Source organism: Ursus maritimus, unplaced genomic scaffold (genome assembly GCF_017311325.1).
Source record: "Ursus maritimus isolate PB19 unplaced genomic scaffold, ASM1731132v1 scaffold_2, whole genome shotgun sequence".
In the NCBI taxonomy this organism is placed as follows: domain Eukaryota; kingdom Metazoa; phylum Chordata; class Mammalia; order Carnivora; family Ursidae; genus Ursus; species Ursus maritimus.
In genome coordinates this window covers 17,092,162-17,112,476 of record NW_024424452.1, presented here as the reverse complement: position 1 = coordinate 17,112,476, position 20,315 = coordinate 17,092,162, and the positions used below count along the sequence as shown (strand labels likewise).

General features: G+C 55.2%; 2 protein-coding genes across 7 annotated transcripts in view; one reads left to right on the top strand and one right to left on the bottom strand.

Moving 5' to 3' along the window:
* The window catches only part of ASPHD1 (aspartate beta-hydroxylase domain containing 1), a 19,140-nt gene extending 4,067 nt beyond the window's left edge, over window positions 1–15,073 (bottom strand). Inside the window, exons 1-5 of one of the 6 annotated variants that reach the window (XR_005836007.1) lie at window positions 14,944–15,021; window positions 9,295–9,453; window positions 8,768–8,891; window positions 8,038–8,136; window positions 4,353–4,446 (exon numbers count right to left, since the gene is read on the bottom strand). The gene's annotated coding sequence lies outside the window, so the exon portion shown is untranslated. Of the gene's footprint in view, window positions 1–4,352; window positions 4,447–8,037; window positions 8,137–8,767; window positions 8,892–9,294; window positions 9,454–14,943 lie in introns of all 6 variants that reach the window. The other 5 variants (XR_005836009.1, XR_005836006.1, XR_005836010.1 and 2 more) reach the window with 5 other exon arrangements.
* Window positions 1,066–19,404, top strand: SEZ6L2 (seizure related 6 homolog like 2). The gene is made up of 18 exons (XM_008685271.2): window positions 1,066–1,144; window positions 2,093–2,224; window positions 2,894–3,193; window positions 3,565–3,704; window positions 3,978–4,179; window positions 8,360–8,545; window positions 9,210–9,378; window positions 10,009–10,172; window positions 12,933–13,133; window positions 13,556–13,694; window positions 14,508–14,704; window positions 14,843–15,037; window positions 16,821–17,012; window positions 17,096–17,287; window positions 17,799–17,837; window positions 18,017–18,134; window positions 18,262–18,358; window positions 18,848–19,404. The coding sequence occupies exons 1-18, from the start codon at window positions 1,066–1,068 to the stop codon at window positions 18,875–18,877; spliced, it is 2,772 nt and encodes a 923-aa protein (XP_008683493.1). The 3' UTR covers window positions 18,878–19,404.
* Window positions 19,405–20,315: the final 911 nt, after the last annotated feature.

The window sequence follows — 20,315 nt, the reverse complement described above, 5'->3', positions numbered from 1 at the left end:
AAAAAAAAAAAAAAAAAGTTGAAGCTGCCTGGCAGCTGGCCGGGGTCATGTATGTAAGAGAAGGGGTCTCTCCTCCCCAGATCTTGGCCTGTCGCCCCTTTGACTTCTCATAAACGTGGAAATTTGCCATTCTCCTGGAGGAGGGGAAAGCCCATTTCACATGAGCTGTAAAAGGGAAAGGGAAGTCCCGTGGGGAGGGGGGAAGTATCTGGATGTGGGCAGGGGGCATATAGGGGAGCTGAGCAAGCGTGAACCCAGCTGTGCCGCCCCTCGGCACCCTGGGAAGAGGAGATTTAGATTCCAGATGTGCTGGAAAGGCTGGGGGAAGGGGTTGTAATTACAGCTAGGACCAGAGTTTCCTTTGCCTCCCCTAGGGGCCGCGGGAGTGAGGATTACGGTCTGGCTCATGTGGTCCCTCCTTCCTCCATCTGCACTTCCTCCTTCTCCCTCCCCACCCCCGTCGCCCCCAAATAAATCCCAGGCCCCTCCCTTCGCCCGTCCCCAGGATCTGACGTGGGCTCGACACCTTTCTCAGCTTCTCCCTCCCGCAGCTCCAGTGCCCGAGCCTCGGCTCTCCAGGTTCCGCAACCCCCTCCCCTCCCCACCAAGCCCCGCTAGAGCACAGTAGGAACCCTCCCGATCCTCGACCCCACCCCAGACCCCCAGAAGCTGTCTTGCCTCTCCCCACTCCCCCAGCTTGGGATCCAGCTAGCTCGCTGGACCCAGGCGCCCGAGCGAGCGAGAGGGTAACCCAGGCGACCCAGCCCCTTCGGCTTTCTCGGTCCCACCCCCTACAGCCGGAGCCGCGCCCCCTCTTCCACAGAACCGATAGCAGAGGACAGAGGAGATTGGGCAAGGAGGAGTGGGATCCAGGCGACCCCCAGCCCAATTCTGCCCCTCCATCCCAAGAGGCAGAGAAATTTTCTTCCTTGCTAAAGGCTAGCAGGAAAAAAAAGAAAGGAAGGAAGGAAGAAAATTAAAGGGAAAGATAAAAGGAGACGGAGGAAAGGTGACAGCTAGATTATTTAGGAGAGGCGCAGAGGAGAGAAATCGGTGTGAGTCGCCATGGGGACTCCCAGGGCCCAGCACCCGCCGCCTCCCCAGCTGCTGTTCCTAATTCTGCTGAGCTGTCCCTGGATTCAGGGTAAGGACGTGGGAGCGTGGGGGTAGGCCCTGGGACGGTCCCCAGCTGGGTCCTCTACCATCCTTTCTCTGAACATCCTGGGCTTTCTGAGCTTCTGGGGGAGGGGAGGGGTACAGCTGACAGGGAAGGGGCAAGTCAGGGCTTTCTGGCTTGTACCTGGAGCCCTAACCCCCAATACTGAGAAGGTGGTGAAATGAATGAGGGGAGCTTTTACCAGCATCTCAGGGGTTAAATCCAGGAAGAAGGGCTGGGGAAGTTGGGGGGATGTCTGCGGAGGCGGCAGAAGCATGCAGGGTACCTGGGTGGGAGATGGAGGTGCTGGGAGAGATGCCAGGCACTGCACACGCAAATGTTCTTGGACGTATGGACAAAGGCAGATGAACAGAGGCAGTGCTCAGAGCCCAGATATTCAGTCCTCTATTCTGACCCCTCACCAGACTCCAGGGAAGCAGGCAGAGACTGCAGAGAATGAGAGAGAGGGAGAGAGAGAGAGAGAGAGAGAGGGAGGGAGAGAGAGAGAGATAGAGAACCACACTGCAGAGATAGAAACCCAGAGAGAAAGCTGGGCATTGCGGAAGCAAGGGCTGGGAGGTGCTACCAGACCCTCCGCAGAGCTCCAGCGTTGGGGGAAGAGCACCATTGAGGGGAAAAGGAAGGTAGCACTGTGGCCCCGCTCCACTCTGCGGGCGCTGTCCAGGGTTCATAAGAGCCAAGATGCTCAGTGAAGGCCCAGCCGGGGGCGGGTTGGGGGGGGGGAGGAGGAAGTGTAGGAGTGCGAGGGGCAGCTGGGAGCCCCTCCTCCAATCTTGGCTCTCAGCCCAGTCTGGGACCCTCTGAGCTCCTGCAGGCCCAGCTGACTGAGGGGGGAGGAAGAGCTCTGGAAAAGATCTTTCTGGAGAAGGAAGGAGTGTGGGGCAGTGGAAGGGCTCACACAACTTCATCTCCTAGGTCTGCCCCTGAAGGAAGAAGAGGTACTGCCAGAGCCTGGAAGTGAGGCCCCCACAGTAGCCTCTGAGGCTTTGGCTGAGCTGCTCCATGGGGCCCTGCTGAGGAGGGGTCCAGAGATGGGCTACCTGCCGGGTGAGGCTCCCAGAGTGGCAGGAGTGACACAGAGAAAGAGGGAGGGACATTAGCTCGGGGAAATGGGGATCCAAGCCAGTGACACTCAGAGAGGGATGGTTAGAGAGAGTCAGAACAGCATAGACAGAGAACCAGGGCAATTGAGACCAAATGATCAGAAGCCAGAGCCAGACAGAAAAACAGACCATCAGAGAGACAGATGGAAACTCAGAGAACCAGAGTGTAAGGAATGGGAGAGAGAGACAGAAAGAAAGAGAAATGAAGAGAGTAGCAGATTTAGAATCATACGATCAGAGAGCCATAAGAATACTAAACAGAGAAGAAGAGTTCCAGAGAGAGCAAAAGAGAGGAAGAGGAGGGGGAAAGGGGAGTGCAGAAAGGGAGCTGGGTCTGAACGGGAAGCATGGAGAGGCTCAAGGAGACTGTCCAAGAGCGGAAGGGTCTGGGTAGAGAGGTGGAGAGGGAGGGGTGGGGAAGTCAGGCTGTGGAAGCCTTGGGAGAAGGTGCAGAGTTCGGGTGCGGAAGGGAGAGGTGGGGGGCCTGCACCTTGTGGGGGAGGTCTTTTGGGTTCAGTGGGGGAGCCCCCAGTTTCCCGCAGCCCTGCTGTTCCCCACCCATGGCCCACCAATTTGCTCTTTCTGCACCCTGACTTCCCTTGCACTGTCCCAGGATCTGATCCAGACCCCACACTAGCCACCCCTCCAGCCGGCCAGACTCTTGCAGCGCCCTCCCTGCCACGGGCCACTGAGCCAGGGACAGGGCCTCTGACAACAGCTGTAACCCCTGAAGGGGGCAGGGGGGCAGGCCCCACCGCACCAGAGCTGCTGACCCCGCCCCCGGGAACTACGGCCCCGCCCCTTCCTGGCCCCGCCTCCCCAGGCCCGCCCCTCGTGCCTGAGGGAGGAGAGGAGGAGACCACGACCACCATCATCACCACGACAACTGTTACCACCACGGTGACCAGCCCAGGTGAGGCGTTTGAATGGGAATGGGGACAGTGTGCAGGAGCATGAATGCGGGAGAGGAGGGTGGGATGCAGGGAGAGAGGCTGCTGGAAACGCGGGGAAGAAGGAGTCTGGGTACAGATGGGAGAAGGGCTAAAGCTCAATAATAACGAAGGCTGGCATGTGTCTACCCTTGCTGGGTACCAGCACCGTCCCACGTGTTTTATCTTTATTACAACTGGGGAAGGGAGTTGTGGGCATGGGAGGGAGAGGGAGCAGCAGATAAAGATGGGGAGGGGTGCTGGGGACAAGACAGGTGAAGGCTCCTAGAGTTGCTTGGCTGGGAGGGCAAGAACACAGGGATTCACTCAATTTCGGCCACTTGTGTCCCTTTAGTTCTGTGTAATAACAACATCTCTGAGGGTGAAGGGCACGTGGAGTCTCCAGACTTGGGGAGCGCGGCCAGCCGCACCACGGGCCTCCTGGACTGCACATACAGCATTCACGTCTACCCTGGCTATGGCATTGAGATCCAGGTAACTGGACTTTGAAGCCCCCAAGCCCTTTCCTCTGGGCCCATGTGTGTGCACAGATCTGGCCTGGGAACCAGAAAAACTTTTCTGACTCAGATGCGCCTGTTTTCTGAGGATCTCAAAGACTCTCCTGGAGTTCTATAATCTGGCCAGTCACGGTTGTATCTGGGCTGCCACAGACAGGGGAAAGGAAGGCAGACGGTGGGAGACTTAGGGGTCACCCACCCTGCCTGACTCGCCCTGGGTCGGGGGGGTGTCTGGGTCTGGCTTCTTTAGGTGCAGACGCTGAACCTCTCTCGGGAGGAGGAACTCCTGGTGCTGGCTGGTGGGGGGTCCCCGGGCTTGGCTCCCCGACTCCTGGCTAACTCCTCCATGCTGGGAGAAGGACAGGTCCTTCGGAGTCCAACCAACCGGCTGCTCCTGCACTTCCAGAGCCCACGGGTTCCAAGGGGCGGTGGCTTCAGGATCCACTATCAGGGTGAGGAATCTGGGGAGCTGGTGGAAGGGCAGGGGCCACACTGGGCACAAGGGACATCTCTGGGAGGCTTCTAAGCACAAGGAGATGTCAGGGGCTTTTCATCCTGACTAGGACCCTGGGGGGCAGAGCCCTCAGAGGAGATCTAGACACACTTATTTCATACACTCACAGACCTGTGTCTGGGTGTGCACACATCCGGGTGGCAGTTCCTCCATTCACTCGACAAAGGTTTATTGAGCACCCATTTCATACCGGCCCTGTGTTGTCCTTGGAGAGAGGAAGGAACAAGCCAGATATAAGTCTTCAAAGAACTCAGAATCTAGGTAAGGAGATGGGCAAGTAATCAGGATGATTATAATTCAATGAGATAAGGACCTATATCCCAATGATGAAGGAAACACAGGCAGAAGGAACAAATTTCAAAGGGACCTAAATTTCTCCTAAGGAATATAGGGACACCTTCTTGGAGGAGGTAACAAAGCTGGGACCCAAAAGATATGCTACTAGGGGAAGGGTGGGAGGGGGAGAAAAAGGAAGGAATGGATCCGTCCAGCTGGATGGAAAAGCATGACCCCCTTGAGGAGTTGAAGTAATTCAGCATGGAAGATAGAATTGTCCTAGCTGTGTGACCTGGGGTGAGTTACTTAACCTTTCTGTGCCCCACTGTCTCATCTGAAAAATGGAGATCATAATACTTGGCTCATGGTATGATTAGGAAGACCAAATTAACTAATAATACATGTCAAGTGCTTAAAATAGTGTCTGGTACACAGCGAGAGCTCAGAAATATCAGTCACTGCCACAGAAAAGCCCAGAAAGTGGTGGGAGAGAAGCAGGCTACAAGAGACCAGCCTAGGAGGTAGGTTGGATTCAGATCATGAAAGGTCTCATCAGCTTCAGTAAGAAGTACAGACTGCTTTATCCTGCAAGGGACGTGGAGACATTTTGAAATGTTTTAAGCAAGATAGTGACAGCCTCAGATTTGTGACCTAGAAAGATCCGCTGACTTTGGGGGGTGTGGGAGGGGATTGTATCCATGCACGACTGCATTCATGAGCACCGCCCACAGACAACCTACACACAGGTGCACATCCGTACTCACCTGTGTGTACGGGAACCTTCCCACAGTGCAAGTGTATGCGCTAGCATACATATGTGTGTGAGGCCAGGGGCCTGGCCCACTGTGCCATTCCAGACACTGCTGCCATCTCCAAAGTCCCTTCCTGTGCTCCTCAGAAACAGTGAGGGAGCTGTGTTTTGGGCCATTGTCCCCTTCACATCACCTCATGGCCTTGCCTGCCTCTTGTGTGCAGCTGACCCCAGATCCCTTGTGGGCCTTTTCAGGACACACACAACCCGTATCCCTGCCTCACACCCTTTCCAGTTTCTCCTGAGGCCTCTGCTTGGGCCCCAGACACTCATGTGCACAAGGTGGAGAGACCTATTCGTGGAGGGGCCAGTGAGTTGGGGACCACGTAACTGGCGGTCAGATCGGCAGGGAGCAAAGGCATTCCTGAGGGCCTAGGGCCGATGGCTGGACTTCCAATGTTACAAAATGGCTCCCTGCTGGCTCCCTTAAGCAGCCACTTCCCTAGGGCACTGAAAATAGGACTCTTTAGACAAAGTGGAACATTTGGGGAAGCAGGGCTATTGCATAAATTGGCCTTCATTACCTGCCTCGGTCTTCCCTGCTTTGCGGCTTCTCCAGGCACCTTTGGGACCCAGGCCCTGTTTAAGCCCTCCCCAGTCTGCCCTAACTGGGGCCTCTGGTCCAGAGTGGCCTCATTAGCTTCTCTGAAAGGCCAAAGGCTCCATCACTGCTCACCCCGCGCCCAGCAAATGTTCCCATTTACAAAACCCTGGCGCCAACTCTTCGTATATGTGCTTCTCGCAGCACCCCTGATGGTGGCTGTTGGCCACGCCACCTCTGAGAGGAAGAAAGGCTGTACGGATGGTCAGCCCCCCGCAAGTACACTGCAGAGTTGGAAGGCCCATCCTCAGCCCTGACTCCCAGTCACTCATTCATCGAGACTGAGGGGCAAGTGCTTAAGATTTTCTGAGCACTTTCAATGTGTGAGGCGGTCTGCGTGTTCCTTTCCTTTAACTGGAAGGCCAGTTGTCAATGATAGGACTTATTACTGCTATTTACAGGTGACAGGCCCTCGAGGTGGCATCACCTGCCCAAGGTCACACAGCGAATAAGTCGTGGAACTAGAACTGGAAGTCAGGTCTGCCCGTCTCTTAATCCAGGGCTCTGTTGTACTATTGCCTACCACCTCTGGGCTGCATGGATTGGTCACTTAGGCTAGGCTTTTGGGAGACTAAATAAATAAGGCCTGGTTCAGTCTCACCATGACGGTAGACAGCAGTGCATGTGATGATAAAATTATGCATGTGCAGGTGTGGAGGCAAGAAAGAAACTAACTCTGTGGGAAAGGGGAGGGGTCAGGAAGACTTCCTGGAAGAGGTGGTACTTAAGTTACTCCTTGAAAGATGAGAAAGAGAGGGAAAAAGGCTTTGCAGGTAGGGGAAATGATGTGGAAAAATATGAAGTCACAAAACTACATTGTGTAGGCCGTGTGGGCTGCGGGTGCTGAGAGCTGAAGCTGTAGGTGTTGGGCTGGACACAGCAGTGGAAGGGGCTTGAATGTCAATCCAAAGCATTTGGGCTTGATTCCGTCGGTCGTGGAGAGCCATCAAGAGGCTAATATTTATTTAACCACTGTGTTCTAGAAGCTTTCGGGGTTTATCTCATTAGACTGCGGACTCCCAAAGGGCAAGGCCTGGTTCTTTTTCACCTCTCTGCGCTAGTGCCCAGCCAAGGAAATGCTTGTTGAATTTGAAGTAGGGAGACCAGGTCTCTGACAGAATCACTCAGGGCTGGAGAGTCAGCAAAAGCAAAGACCCAGGCAAGCTGGTACCTCCCAAGCATGGCTACCCAGAGCCTGCCCCTCCTGCAGAGACCCAGCTTTGGTGCACCCTCTCCAGGAAGCCCTTCTTGGTGAAATCTGCCCAGTCTGAAACAGACACACAGAACTGTGTCAGGACCAAATTTAGAATCCACTGTCTACTGCCAAGTCCCTCCCTCCCTCCCTTCCTTCTTCCTCCCTTCTTCCCTTCCTTCCTTCCTTCCCGCCTTCCTATCCTTTTCCAGTTTACTTATTTAAGTCATCTCTACACCCAACATGGGGCTCAAACACATGACCCCAAGATCAAGAGTCCCACGCTCTTCNGCCTAAGCCAGCCAGGTGCCCCCCACCCCAAGTCACTTTCTATTTATTTATCTCCTGTGATTCCACAAGAATTTCAGGAGGCTTTCAAAAAAGAACACAGCAAAATTAAATAAAATAAGAAGGAAATTGGTACCAGGAAGTGCTTATTAAAGATGAAAAAAACCAGAATGTGGACGGACAAGCCGTCGTTGCTAGGGACAAGCCTGAATCTGGTTCTGAGCTTCTTGGCAGCCAGCACAAAAAGAGAGATCACTCAGTTCTCACTGCAAGAGAGGAGAAGAGAAACCATTTCCTTAAGGAAAGCAAAGCTCTTCCCAGCACTTGGCCTTCCCTGGGGGGTTCACTGAGGGTGCACTGAATATTAAGGTCTGCAATGACAAGATAGCCAGAGTTCCTACAGGAGTTTCATGTGGTACGTCTGGATGAAAGCAGAGGGTCTACTCCCACCACGCACCTCAGTGGAAGAGAGCGTGAGTGCGCAGAGGGGAGAAAACGCTATGAGGCACTTAATAACCCATTGCTACATCTGGAAAATGGGTCACAGCCTTACTCTGGCCACCTCACAAGCACTGCATGAACTCATTTTAGAAGCTAAACAAGCTCTGCAAATACTATTTGTTATTACCAGAGCTGGATGGGTTCACGGTGGTGAACTGAGTTGCCTGAAGTCACTCCAGCAAAGGGGTGCTAAATGCCGAATTTCTTGAAGTCTCAGATTCTTCATCTATAAAATGGAGGCCAAAGTGGGTAGATTACAAAGACTGGGGGAGAGAAGGAATGTTGAGGTTACCTCTTGGTGAGACCAAGTGCCCGAGTGAGAGCTGCTGTATGGAGCCAGCCTGTGCTGCTAGGGGGACCTGGGAAGAGGGAAGGAAGTGCTAGGGGACTGGTGAGAGAGGGGAGCATGGGAAAACGAGTCCTCCTTCTCACTGTTCTGCCTGACCTAGCCTACCTCCTGAGCTGCGGCTTCCCTCCCCGGCCGGCCCATGGGGACGTGAGCGTGACAGACCTGCACCCTGGGGGCACTGCCACCTTCCACTGTGATTCAGGCTACCAGCTGCAGGGGGAGGAGACGCTTATCTGCCTCAACGGCACCCGGCCAGCCTGGAGCGGTGAACCCCCCAGCTGCATGGGTGAGTCTCCTGCACGATAGGTGGGGCTTCTGTCCTGGGAGCCCCATTGGGAGGGTACTATCTTGGGGGTCTCTGTCTTTGGGGAACACGCATCTTGAAGGGGTTTTGCCTGGAAGACGCCCTATCCTGGTGTCTCCATCTGGAGCTCTTTACACAGGTCTCTACCCTTGGAGAATCTTCATCCTTGGTTGAGGGGGAGGTCTCTATCTGGGGATGTCCTACCTAAAGGGTTTCCATCTGGGGCGTCACCATTCTTGAGGTCTGTTCTTTCGGAGACTCCTCGTCCTCAAGGAAGCCATTCTGGAGGTCCATATCTAGAGGGTCTCCATCCTGGAGAATCTTCATCCTGGGGATCCCATCTTGAAGATTTCCCATTTAAGGGCTTCAATTTTGGGGATCCCTAACTCCCCATGCCAGGGTGTCCACATCTGGGGAGGGTTCATATTAGCAGAATTTCCATCCTAGGGGGTGTCCATGCTGGGGGGTCTTCTATCCTAGGGCTGCTTCCCTACCTGGGTCCCGTCCTTGGAGAAGGTCTCATCCTCTGGGATGAGCTTGTAGGGCAGAGACCACCCTGAGGCCAGGTCCCAACCAAAGGTGGGGATGTAACAGCTCTGAAGACATGAGGATAAGTCACCTTAACATGTGGCCCCTCTACCCCCAGCATCCTGTGGTGGCACCATCCACAATGCTACACTGGGCCGCATTGTGTCCCCTGAGCCTGGGGGAGCGGCAGGGCCCAACCTCACCTGCCGTTGGGTCATTGAAGCAGCTGAGGGACGCCGGCTTCATCTGCACTTCGAGAGGGTCTCACTGGATGAGGACAATGACCGGTGAGGGTCTGGGCCTTGGGTCAGAGGTCCCCACCTCCAGGAAATAGGAAGGTTGCAGTGGGGAGTCAGACAGACCTGGGGTGGATGCCAGTTAAAATGGGTGTAAACACAGATTAGTCCCTCCCCTTTCTTAGGCAGTACGTCTGTGCAAACTTAGACCCATAGGCCCTGTCTGTGCCTCAGTTTCCTCTGCAGTAGAATGGAGATACTAGAACCTCCTTCTGAAGGCTTCTGTGAGGATAAATGTGTTAAGATATGTGAAGTGCTGAGAAGGGTGCCTGGCACACAGTGGGCCCCGTAAATGTCTTTGTCATTGTCATCAGCATCGGTACCGTCTCTCGCCTAACGAACGGCTACCTCAGCTCTGCCACTAGTTGCTCTGTGATGTTGGGCAAGTGACTTTTTCTAGGCCTCAATTTCCTCATCTATAAAATCAGGGATAATAAATCGTACTGACTCAAGGGCTCTTGTGAAAAGTAAATGAGATAAAATGTGTGAAGGCTTAGCATACATGGTACCTAGTCAATGCTTGAAAGCAATAGCTGTGAAAGTGAGTTAGGAGAGCCGGCAAGAGCCGAGGCAGCTTCTGAGGGGAAACTGAGCCCCTGGCCACCCTTCTGTCCATTCCAGGCTGATGGTGCGCTCAGGGGGCAGCCCCCTCTCCCCAGTCATCTATGACTCGGACATGGATGACGTCCCGGAGCGGGGTCTCATCAGTGATGCCCAGTCCCTCTATGTGGAGCTGCTTTCAGAGACACCTGCCAATCCCCTGCTGCTAAGCCTCCGATTTGAAGGTAAGTATCCTCCCCTCAGGGACCCCAATTCCTGCACTTTCCCCTCTTGCTGATGGCCAGGTACAGTCACAAGCACATACCCTCTCTGCTCATCTCTGTGTTCGGAACTCTGGAACCAAACTTCCTCCCCACCCGAAAACTACAAGAATCCCCTCTTATGGACCTCTTCTAATTCCTGGGGTGGCTTTTCCTGTTTAAGTCTCACGGATGGCTGGATCCAGGTACACAGCCAAGAGACCAGGCACCTTCATCTCTCAGGGCTTTCCTATGTTAGATTCACTGTCAGTCAGGCTTTCAGTCTGTGGGGCACCTAGCAGTTCCAGACTGACGTACCACCGACGTAGTAAGTCCATCCGAAAGAGAAAGGGTCCCACTTTCCTAAGAGCTTCAGCAAAAATGCCAGGAAGGGCTCTCATTTCCCTGGCTTGGGTCATGTGTCTACACCTGAGCCAATCAGTGAAGCTAGGGGCAGGTGGTGTTATGATTGGCAGATCCACATCACATGAACCATCCATAGTCGGCCCCAGCCTGACCTCATAGACTGGAAATGGGGGAGGCATGTGTCCCAAAATGAAAGTAGGAGTGCTGTGAACAGAAGACGGGGGACTAGATGCTTGATAGGTAGAAACAAGGTCAGTGATCATGGGAGAAGAGGCATTTGAGCTGGGCCTTAGTGGATAGAGAGAATTTTATTTTATTTATTTATTTTTTAGAGAGTGGGGGGTGGGGTGGGGAAGGGCAGAGGGAGAGAGAGAATCCCAAGCAGACTCCACGCCCAGTGTGAAACCCAACGTGGGGCTCAATGTGACAACTATGAGACCATGACCTGAGTAGAAATCAAGAGTCGGACCCTTAACTGCCTGAGCCACCCAGGTGGCCCTAGGATAGAGAGAATTTTAAAAAGAGGGAGAGTTGGGATGAGCATCTCAGGTGAATGGAACAGTGTGAGCAACAGTAAAGAGGTAGAGAAAGGCCTGGTAGGTTTGGGAAACAGAATTCCAGTGTGGAGCAGAGGCTTTGTGCGAGCAGTAGCAGGAGGGAGACACAGAAAGTGAAATGCTCAGAGATGGGAGGGGCTGGTTTCTGGTATGAGCACTGGGCCCTGATGGATGCCTAGGATTTGGACATGACACCTCATCAGGTGTAAGTAACAGTGAACTAGAACAGCAGATCTGGGAAATGAATGGCCTGTTAGATTTGAAAATGTGAAAAGAATTCCCAGGTTTGAGGTCTGCCTGCCTAGTTGTGGGCCATTGCTGCTCCAAGGAGCTCCAGGTTCCTCTCCACAGATCATTTTGCAGCTGAGATATGAGCACGTGGGCAAAACCGAAAATGCTCTCCAAATGTTCATTTTTGCTGAGTTAGTCCAAAGTCAAAATTGAGTAGCTTCTGCATTCCCTGTACTTTTGGATTCCAGCTACAGCATGGATAATCAAGGGTGGGGAGAATCTGGGTTGTTTTGTTTTTTAAGATTTATTTATGGGAGCACCTGAGTGGCTCAGTCATTAAGCGTTTGCCTTTGGCTCAGGGCGTGATCCCAGGGTCCTGGGATCGAACCCCACATCAGGCTCCCTCCTCTGCTGGGAGCCTGCTTCTTCCTCTCCCACTCCCCCTGCTTGTGTTCCCTCTCTCGCTGGCTGGCTCTCTCTCTGTCAAGTAAATAAATAAAATCTTTTTTTTTTTGAAGATTTTATTTATTTATTCGACAGAGATAGAGACAGTCAGCGAGAGAGGGAACACAAACAGGGGGAGTGGGAGAGGAAGAAGCAGGCTCATAGCGGAGGAGCCTGATGTGGGGCTCGATCCCGTAACGCCGGGATCACGCCCTGAGCCGAAGGCAGACGCTTAACCGCTGTGCCACCCAGGCGCCCCAAATAAATAAAATCTTAAAAAAAAAAAAAGATTTATTTATGGGGCACCTGGGTGGCTCAGTTGGTTAAGTGGCTGACTCTTGGTTTCAGCTCAGGTCATGATCTCACGTTCATGAGATCAAGCCCCAAGTCAGGCTCTGGGCTCAGTGGGGCATCTCCTTGAGATTCTCTTTCTCCCTCTCCTTCTGCCCCTCCCCACCCCTGCACACACACACACTCTCTCTCTCTCTCTCTCAGATTTATTTACAGAGAGAGAGAGACAGAGAGCATAAGCAGGGGAGGGGCAGAGGGAGAGCGAGAAACCACGAACAGACTCTGATGAGTATGGAGCCCAGTGTGGCCTCCATTTGATCTCATGACCCTGCAGTCATGACCTGAGCCGAAACCAAGAGTTGGACGCCTAACCGACTAAAGTACTCAGCTGCCCCTCTAACTGTTATTTTTGAGGAGAGAACACACCTGCATGAGCCAGTTCTCCAAAGGCAGCCTTTCCCCTCCCTCCTCTGCAGTTTCCAAAACCAAGTGGCTCTGGCTGGGAATCAAGCAATCTGGGTTTGAGACTGGATTCTGCCACTGCCCTACTGTGTGACATTGGGCAAGCGACTTTTTTTTGTCTGTGGACCTCCGTTTCCTCATCTGTAGAATGGGGGCTGGGATTTGACTAGCCTAGGGGTTTCCCTCCAGAGGCGAGGAAGGTAACATAAATGTGTGAGTGAGAAGGGTTAGGGTCTGGGGGAGACTGGGGAGTGAAAGCTAAGCCCAAAGTCATTCCATTTTAAACAGCCCACTGAGTGGCCAAACGACATTTGAATTCAGCCCAAGCTCCCCCAGTCTGAGATCCCCTGATGCCTGTCCTCATGCTTACTTTCTGCGACTGACCCCTCTCTAGCCTTTGAAGAAGATCGCTGCTTCGCTCCCTTCCTGGCACATGGCAATGTCACCACCACGGACCCTGAGTACCGCCCAGGGGCACTGGCCACCTTCTCGTGCCTCCCAGGATATGCACTGGAGCCTCCTGGCCCCCCAAATGCCATCGAATGTGTGGATCCCACAGAACCCCACTGGAACGACACTGAGCCAGCCTGCAAGGGTGAGCCCTCCGCGTCCCTAGGAGCTCCTTCGGTCTGCAGACTACCCCTGAGCTGGGGATCTTAGGAAGGCCATTCAGGAGGGAGACTTGCATATCCAAACCCAGTAAACCCAGACCTTGGGTAAATCCTTGTCCTTTTCAGAAATAGTTTTCGTAGCTGAATAACTGGTGGGTTTGTTACAGCAGTTAGGGGTCATGACCCAAACGTTTTGAAGAGCTCTAGCTGGAGCTAAGCCATGCGTTGGGCGACGATAATGCATAGGCTGGAGAGTGGGCGGGGTTAGGTGAGAGCAGGGCCCAGGATTGGGCACAAGAAACAGGTGGGTAACAGGTAACAGCGAGCTTGTGAGGCGGTCTGATGCACACAGCTGGGAGTGGTGAGGCCCTTGGTGAGTTCTGAATCTGCCCCCCTTCTCCCCCAGCCATGTGCGGAGGGGAGCTGTCAGAGGCAGCTGGTGTGGTCCTCTCTCCCGACTGGCCTCAGAGCTATAGCCCCGGCCAGGACTGCGTGTGGGGCCTGCACGTCCAGGAAGAGAAGCGCATCTTGCTCCAAGTTGAGATGTACGTTCGGGTGCTGCGGGGGTGTGATGGGTGCGGGCTCAGTGAAGTGTGGTATGACAACACCCTAGCCCGCGCCGGGAGCCTGGCTGGCTATGCAAGATGAAAGAGGGGACTAAGGGTTCAGGATGGGGGTGTGGGTTGTCAGGTAGACCTAGGTACAAATCACTTTTGATTTGTTCAGGCGACTTTGGACAAGGACATGGGTAATGCAGCCTTCTGCAGGAGCTGTAGTGAAAAGGGGGTGTCTCTGACTTGGTGTCTCTCACTCTTTGGCTGTTTCTGGCCGCCCCTGGAGCGGTTTCCAGGAGCCCAGGCCCGAACTGCGTCCTAGTCACCAGCACCAGAGGTGGTGGTGGGTGTGGGGAGAAGCCAGTGAGCTGATGTGGTATGAGATGGCCATGTGACCGGACAGAACCAGAAGTGGGCATGGTCCCAAAGTGGATATGGACAGGGCCTGGAGTTGGGCCGGTGGTAAAAGCATGGCCTGTGATTGGTCAGAGCTGGACTTGAGCGAGAAGGTGCAGCACCTGGGGAGGGAGGAGGGACCAGAGAGTGCGAGGAGTTCCTAAGGAGCTGGGCTGGGAATCGGGAAACAGGAACTGGGAAGAGCCACAGAATAAGTAGAACCCGGAGCAGCTGGCATAGAGGATAAGGCCGTAATTGGTCAAAGGTTGGCCAGACCTGGGATGGGGGAATGTGGACAGGGCTGGACAGTAGGTAGGGTTACTAATGAACTGAGTTAGGGATTGAGCAGAACCGCACAGGAGGGGCCAATCATAACTCAGCCCGCACAACTGGTTCCACTCCCTGCAGCCTGAATGTGCGTGAAGGGGACATGCTGACACTGTTCGATGGGGACGGTCCCAGCGCCCGAGTCCTGGCCCAGCTTCGGGGACCTCAACCGCGCCGCCGCCTCCTCTCCTCTGGGCCCGACCTCACGCTACAGTTCCAGGCACCGCCAGGGCCCCCGAACCCGGGCCTGGGGCAGGGTTTCGTGTTGCATTTCAAAGGTACCGAGGTCTAGGGTCCTGAATTGAGCAGGGGTCCGGCAGGCCAGAGATCCCGGAAGGAGCGTGGTCCCCGAGGCTGGAAGGGAGCCCTGAGTCGGTCGCCCGACAGCCTCCAAACTCGCTGTCTCACCCCTGCAGAGGTTCCGAGGAACGACACGTGCCCAGAGCTGCCACCTCCGGAGTGGGGCTGGAGGACGGCCTCCCACGGGGATCTGATCCGGGGCACGGTGCTTACTTACCAGTGCGAGCCTGGCTATGAGCTGCTCGGCTCCGACATTCTGACCTGCCAGTGGGACCTGTCCTGGAGCGCAGCGCCGCCCGCCTGCCAAAAGAGTGAGCCCGGGCCCCGCCCAGGTCTCTCGTGGCCCCGCCCCTGCCCGTCGGGGTTGCGCCGCTCCGCTTGGGCCCCGCCCATCCCCTCCGCGTCCAGCTTCCGTACCTTTTTGCCCCCCCCCCCCCACTCCCGGTTTCACTTCCCTTCGCTCTGGATTCTGCCCGGATCCTTCTCAGGCCCCGCCCCTTAACCCTTTGGGTTCCACCCCTCTGATCCTGGGTGTCCCGAAACTGTCCCCTCTGGACCCCACTCTCATCTCCGGTCTGCGTGCCTGTCTCATGCACTGTTCTGGGCTCTGACCCCGGTTCCTCTGGGTCCCGCCTCACTGTGGTCCCGCCCCCACCATCTCAGCTCTCCGCTCCATTCTCCCCCTTCTAGACCCAGCTCCAGTCTCAGTCCCCAACCCGTGACATTAGGGGGTCACTTGGCTGGGGCCTAGGCTGGTCGGAGAACTTGGTTCATTTTAATGTAGTCACTGAAGCCCCATGCTGGGCTGGGGTTATGCAGAGGGGCTGGGGTCCCTCCCGACCCTGGCCGAGCTCACAGTCCAGAAGAGGGACAGACACTTAAACAGCTCAGGATATTACAGAGCCCTAACTGCTGGGTGATTTGGGGCAAAGTACTTAACATCTCTGAGTCTTGGCTGCCTCGTCAGCGAAATAGTAATAAGGGCTGTGAAGAGTTTTCACACAGTACCTGTGCGTGTGAACGGTTCAGTAGCTGCTATAAATATGAAGAAGCGCGGTGGGAAGGGGGGGTGCTCATTGTTCCAGGGAGGGGACAGGAGATTTCACAGAGAAGGTGATATTTGAAGGACCTGGGAGTGTTTATGTCTTAGAATAGCAGAAAGGGGTGGCGTCTTGTCATTTTCTCCAAATTTTGGGAAGCCTGCCACAAGGATATGGGATAGTAGGTCTTCCACCCGGCCCCCGGGGGCAATGGTGGGACCGATGAGATTAAGTTCAGGAAGGCAGATTTGGGCTGGACACAAGAAAAACTTTCTGGTTGATGCAGCTCCCAATCTCTAGAAGGATTCACAGGATGTCCAGCCTGAAAGCCAGACAGGACAGGGGAAGGGATGGAGGCAGGGCCCAGAGGGGATAGGGCCTGGCCAAGGCAGCACGTTGAGCCTGAAGGTGAGCTGAGACCCAAGTCTCTGAATCTCAGCCCAGTGCTCTGGGGCTGTGACCCACCCGAGGGACCATGGACCAGTTATTTGACCGCCCTGAGCTCCGCGAGATGAGTCACGTTGAGCCCTCAGGATCATCAGGGTATAGGATACTATGTTTGTAAAGCATTTAGCGGAGTTCCATATACAAGAAATGGCTCTACTTGTTACTTGCACAAGGGTGTAAACGGCACCTGCAGGGCAGGCTGTGCGAGTGCGTGGAGGGCGCTGGGAATGACGGGAACGAGTGGAGCGGGAGGGCTGGGCCCCTCTAAAGAGCGCAGCTGCTGTCCCGCCTAAGAGCCACCGTGCGGGGCTGGCGGCGCTAGGATGCAGCTCATATGCTCTGGTACAGGGGCAGGATATTTCACATTTCATCCTAGGACGGGGGCCTGGCTTGCCCCCACCGCTCTTTTCCGGAAGAAGCCTGAAATCTAAAATGCACCGAATTTTACATTTGTCCAACTTCTGATCTCCTCATTTGGAGGAGATGGTGGGAGGTTGGGGTTTGCTTAGCGGGAAGATGGCCTACAGCTCAGGCGTCTCCCAGCGCTCAGCTTCCGGGAGATCTTTTAAGGCCTGAGCTCCCGCTGAACTTGCCCTCCTGCCAACAGTCATGACTTGTGCCGACCCTGGTGAGATCACCAACGGGCACCGTACCACCTCAGACGCTGGCTTCCCTGTCGGCTCCCACGTCCAGTACCGCTGTCTGCCGGGGTACAGCCTGGAGGGGGCGGCCGTACTCACCTGCTACAGCCGGGACACGGGCACACCCAAGTGGAGCGACCGGGTGCCCAAGTGTGCCTGTGAGTCTGGGGACGCCCTGGGAAGGGTGGCCGGGTGGCCTGCTCAGCAGTGAGCTGGCAAGTGACTGATTTATCCCCTGCAGTGAAGTATGAGCCGTGCCTGAACCCAGGGGTGCCGGAGAACGGCTATCAGACGCTGTATAAGCATCACTACCAGGCGGGCGAGTCTCTGCGCTTCTTCTGCTACGAGGGCTTTGAGCTCATCGGCGAGGTCACCATCACCTGTGTGCCCGGCCACCCCTCCCAGTGGACCAGCCAGCCCCCACTCTGCAAAGGTGCCTGGGCAGACAGGGCAGGAGGGCGCACAGCAGGGTCTGGGGAGTGACGGGACTGGGAAAGTCAGGTAGCAAATCTGAGAGCGACGGTAACCTGCTGAGCTCCCCATTCACCTCCTGTGGGCTCTGATCCTCGAAGGGACATCAGTGGTCCTGGGGAATCTCAAGGTCATGGAATTGTCCTAAGGGACGTAGCCGAGGGGGCTTTGGCTTGGAAGTCCCTGGCCCTCTGGATAGGTCTCAAATTCCCCATTTTTGACAAATTCTACAAACCCGATTAGTTCAGACAGACCAAGAACCCTGAACTTTTAGGGGTCTGGAGAAGGAGGAAGAAGGCCCTGCCCACTCCACACACACCCCGCCCCCCACCAACAGAAGGATAAAGTTTAGGTTGAGCAGAGGGCAGAGAGAACCAGGCTGTCCAGCCCAGCCCCACTGGGCTCCCGGCCTCTACCCAGCCTCCTTCCCTCCCTGGCTCAGACCCCGTCCCCTCCCCCTCCTCTCCCTGCAGTGGCCTATGAGGAGCTCCTGGACAACCGAAAACTGGAAGGTCAGTGAGGGCACAGGTGGAGACCCAGGCCTGGCCAAGTCGGGAGGGCAAGGCAGAGGCCGGGGCAGGAGGCCAGGCCCCGGAGGGGTGAGGCCCAGGGTTCGAGGCCCAGGGCAGGAGGCTGGGAGAGGCCAGTGGGCTGGGCCCAGCCCCAGCTCACTGGCCTCTCCTCTCCCCAGTGACCCAGACCACAGACCCATCGCGGCAGCTGGAGGGTGGGAAACTCGCCTTGGCCATCCTGCTGCCCCTAGGCCTGGTCATCGTCCTCGGCAGTGGCGTTTACATATACTACACCAAGTAAGTACCCTAGTCGGGGAGCTGCTGGCCAGGGCAGACGTCCTGCCTGCCTGGCACAGAAGCCTGGGTGAGGGGGGGGTGGGGGGCTCACCTCTCGATAAGCCCCTCTATCTCCTCCCTCTCCCAGACTACAGGGAAAATCCCTCTTCGGCTTCTCGGGCTCCCATTCCTACAGCCCCATCACTGTGGAGTCAGACTTCAGCAACCCACTGTATGAAGCTGGGGTGAGCCCTTCCCCTCCCCCTGGAGAGCCACATCTCTCGGCTTCCCCAGGGCTCCAGATCTTCTCTCAAAGTCTCTGTAATACCCGTCTTGGGGATTTCAAACTCAGCCGCCTACAAAGGCTGCCTCAGTGAACACAGGAAGTCAGGTGTGGACGGTCGGGAGGGGCGGCATGGTCGGGACTGTGGCTAAGTGACCAAGCTGTGCCCCATCTAGTCTATAGTGGAAACTTAGGCCCAATCGCCAGGCCTTCCAGTTGTTGAAGACAACCCAGAAATTCAGATCTGTGTGTGATTTTAAGATACCGTGAGAGGAACCAAATACCCACAGGCCAGATTCAGCCCTGTTCCCACCCCATGGTTCCCAAACCTCATGATAATGTTATTTTAAAACCCCGGGTCCTTCCCCTCCCTGGTGGACGCCTCCTCCCATTTTCTTCCCTCTTCCATCCCATCCCCGTCCAGCAACTGATCCCATCTCTCTGTCTCCAGGATACACGGGAGTATGAAGTTTCCATCTGAACCCCAAGACTAAGGCTGCAGGACCCAGGACGCCCCTCCTCTCCCCATGCTGGGCAGGGAGGAATACAGGACCTTGTCCCTGGCTCCTTTCCTCCCTGCCGTGTAAATAGTCTCCTGGTCCCACGAGGGGGCTTTGATGGCCCCAGGGACCCTACCGTAAATAAACCAGCATCCTGCCGCCAGAGCCTCCTCTTCTCAGTTGCCAAACAAGGGGCCTGCCCCTCCCCTCCCGCCCTACTGGCTTTTGGACCCTGGGAGGGGAACTCAGCTCCCCTGCAACTCCTGGGGCCTCTTTGGCCCAGGGCACCCCCCAAGGACTGCCTGAGAGCTCTGCTGTTCCCTTGGCCTTGAAGGCTCTTCCCAGATGCTCTGGCCCCCAGGCCTCACCCCTGGGGTCTGGAGGGTCAGAAGAAGAGGGATGAAGGGGGAAAGCAAGGACAAGGCCCCCTCCCCGCTTCATGCCATCTCCGAACCCACAATCTCCCCACCTTCGCTTCTGGATTTTTGGTTTTGAGCAATAAACAGAAAACCACCATTTGTAACTGGGCTGGTGGGGTATGGGAAGGTGGGTCACATAGTGGCCTGGAGAGGGGCCTGGGGAGAGGGGACCAGTTTGGAAAAAAGATGGCGCTCCAAGGCGGGGCACAGGGCAATGTCAGGGGGGCTGGCCTGGGGTCCAAACGCCCAGCTTTCCGCTCGGCCTGCGCGGAGGGTGAGCCCCCTCTGGGCCTCAGCTGTCTCTTCCCCTCTGCTTGATGCTTCTAGGCCCTTTTAGCCTGGAGAGAGCTGACAGCAGCCGCCTCTCCTGCTTGGCAGGACGCAAACAGCTGTCTGTCTGTCCCATGACCAGTTCACCTAAAATGCACGCCCCTTTTGAGAACGTTTGTATGCATCCACACGTACCGTTCTTTTCCTCCCCCATCTTTTTGGCACTCTAAGTATATCTGCTGTTACCCGTCTACTAAGTAATGGTCAAATTTGTAGCATTTCATAAAGAATGAGCTTGGTTTTGTACGCTATGGGGGTCCTTTTCCAGCGTATCCACTTTTAAACATTGTAAGGAATTTATAGCCCATTTCTCTAAAGAGCCTCCCAATTAACTGAATTTCACTTAATTCAAATTTTACATTTAAATATAATGAAACATTTTTAGGACACTCCAAAGAACACCGCAATACTCAGAGGAGGCTGAGTTTCAGAACGTGATGCGAACTGATCCTTCTAAGAGCGTGCGTTTCTAGGCGTTTCTTCCACGCCGGGCATGGTGCTAAGCACTTTGTACGCGTTATGTTTTTACCCTCTACAAGGAGCCCACGGGACAGGGATAATGACTCCCATTTTTTGGATAAGAAAACTGAGGCTCAGAGATGTGAACGGACTTCCTCAGGAGGCTCGAATAAGTGGCCAGATTCACCCCCCCCAAGGTGGCCTCACTCCC

What these genes read in the sequence shown, in the direction of transcription:
- SEZ6L2 (XM_008685271.2), top strand. Translation starts at nt 1,066, where the DNA reads ATGGGGACTCCCAGGGCCCAGCACCCGCCGCCTCCCCAGCTGCTGTTC. An exon ending in TGAACCCCCCAGCTGCATGG is followed by an intron (nt 8,546 to 9,209) that starts GTGAGTCTCCTG and finishes CTCTACCCCCAG; the next exon opens with CATCCTGTGGTGGCACCATC. An exon ending in GCCGCCCGCCTGCCAAAAGA is followed by an intron (nt 15,038 to 16,820) that starts GTGAGCCCGGGC and finishes TCCTGCCAACAG; the next exon opens with TCATGACTTGTGCCGACCCT.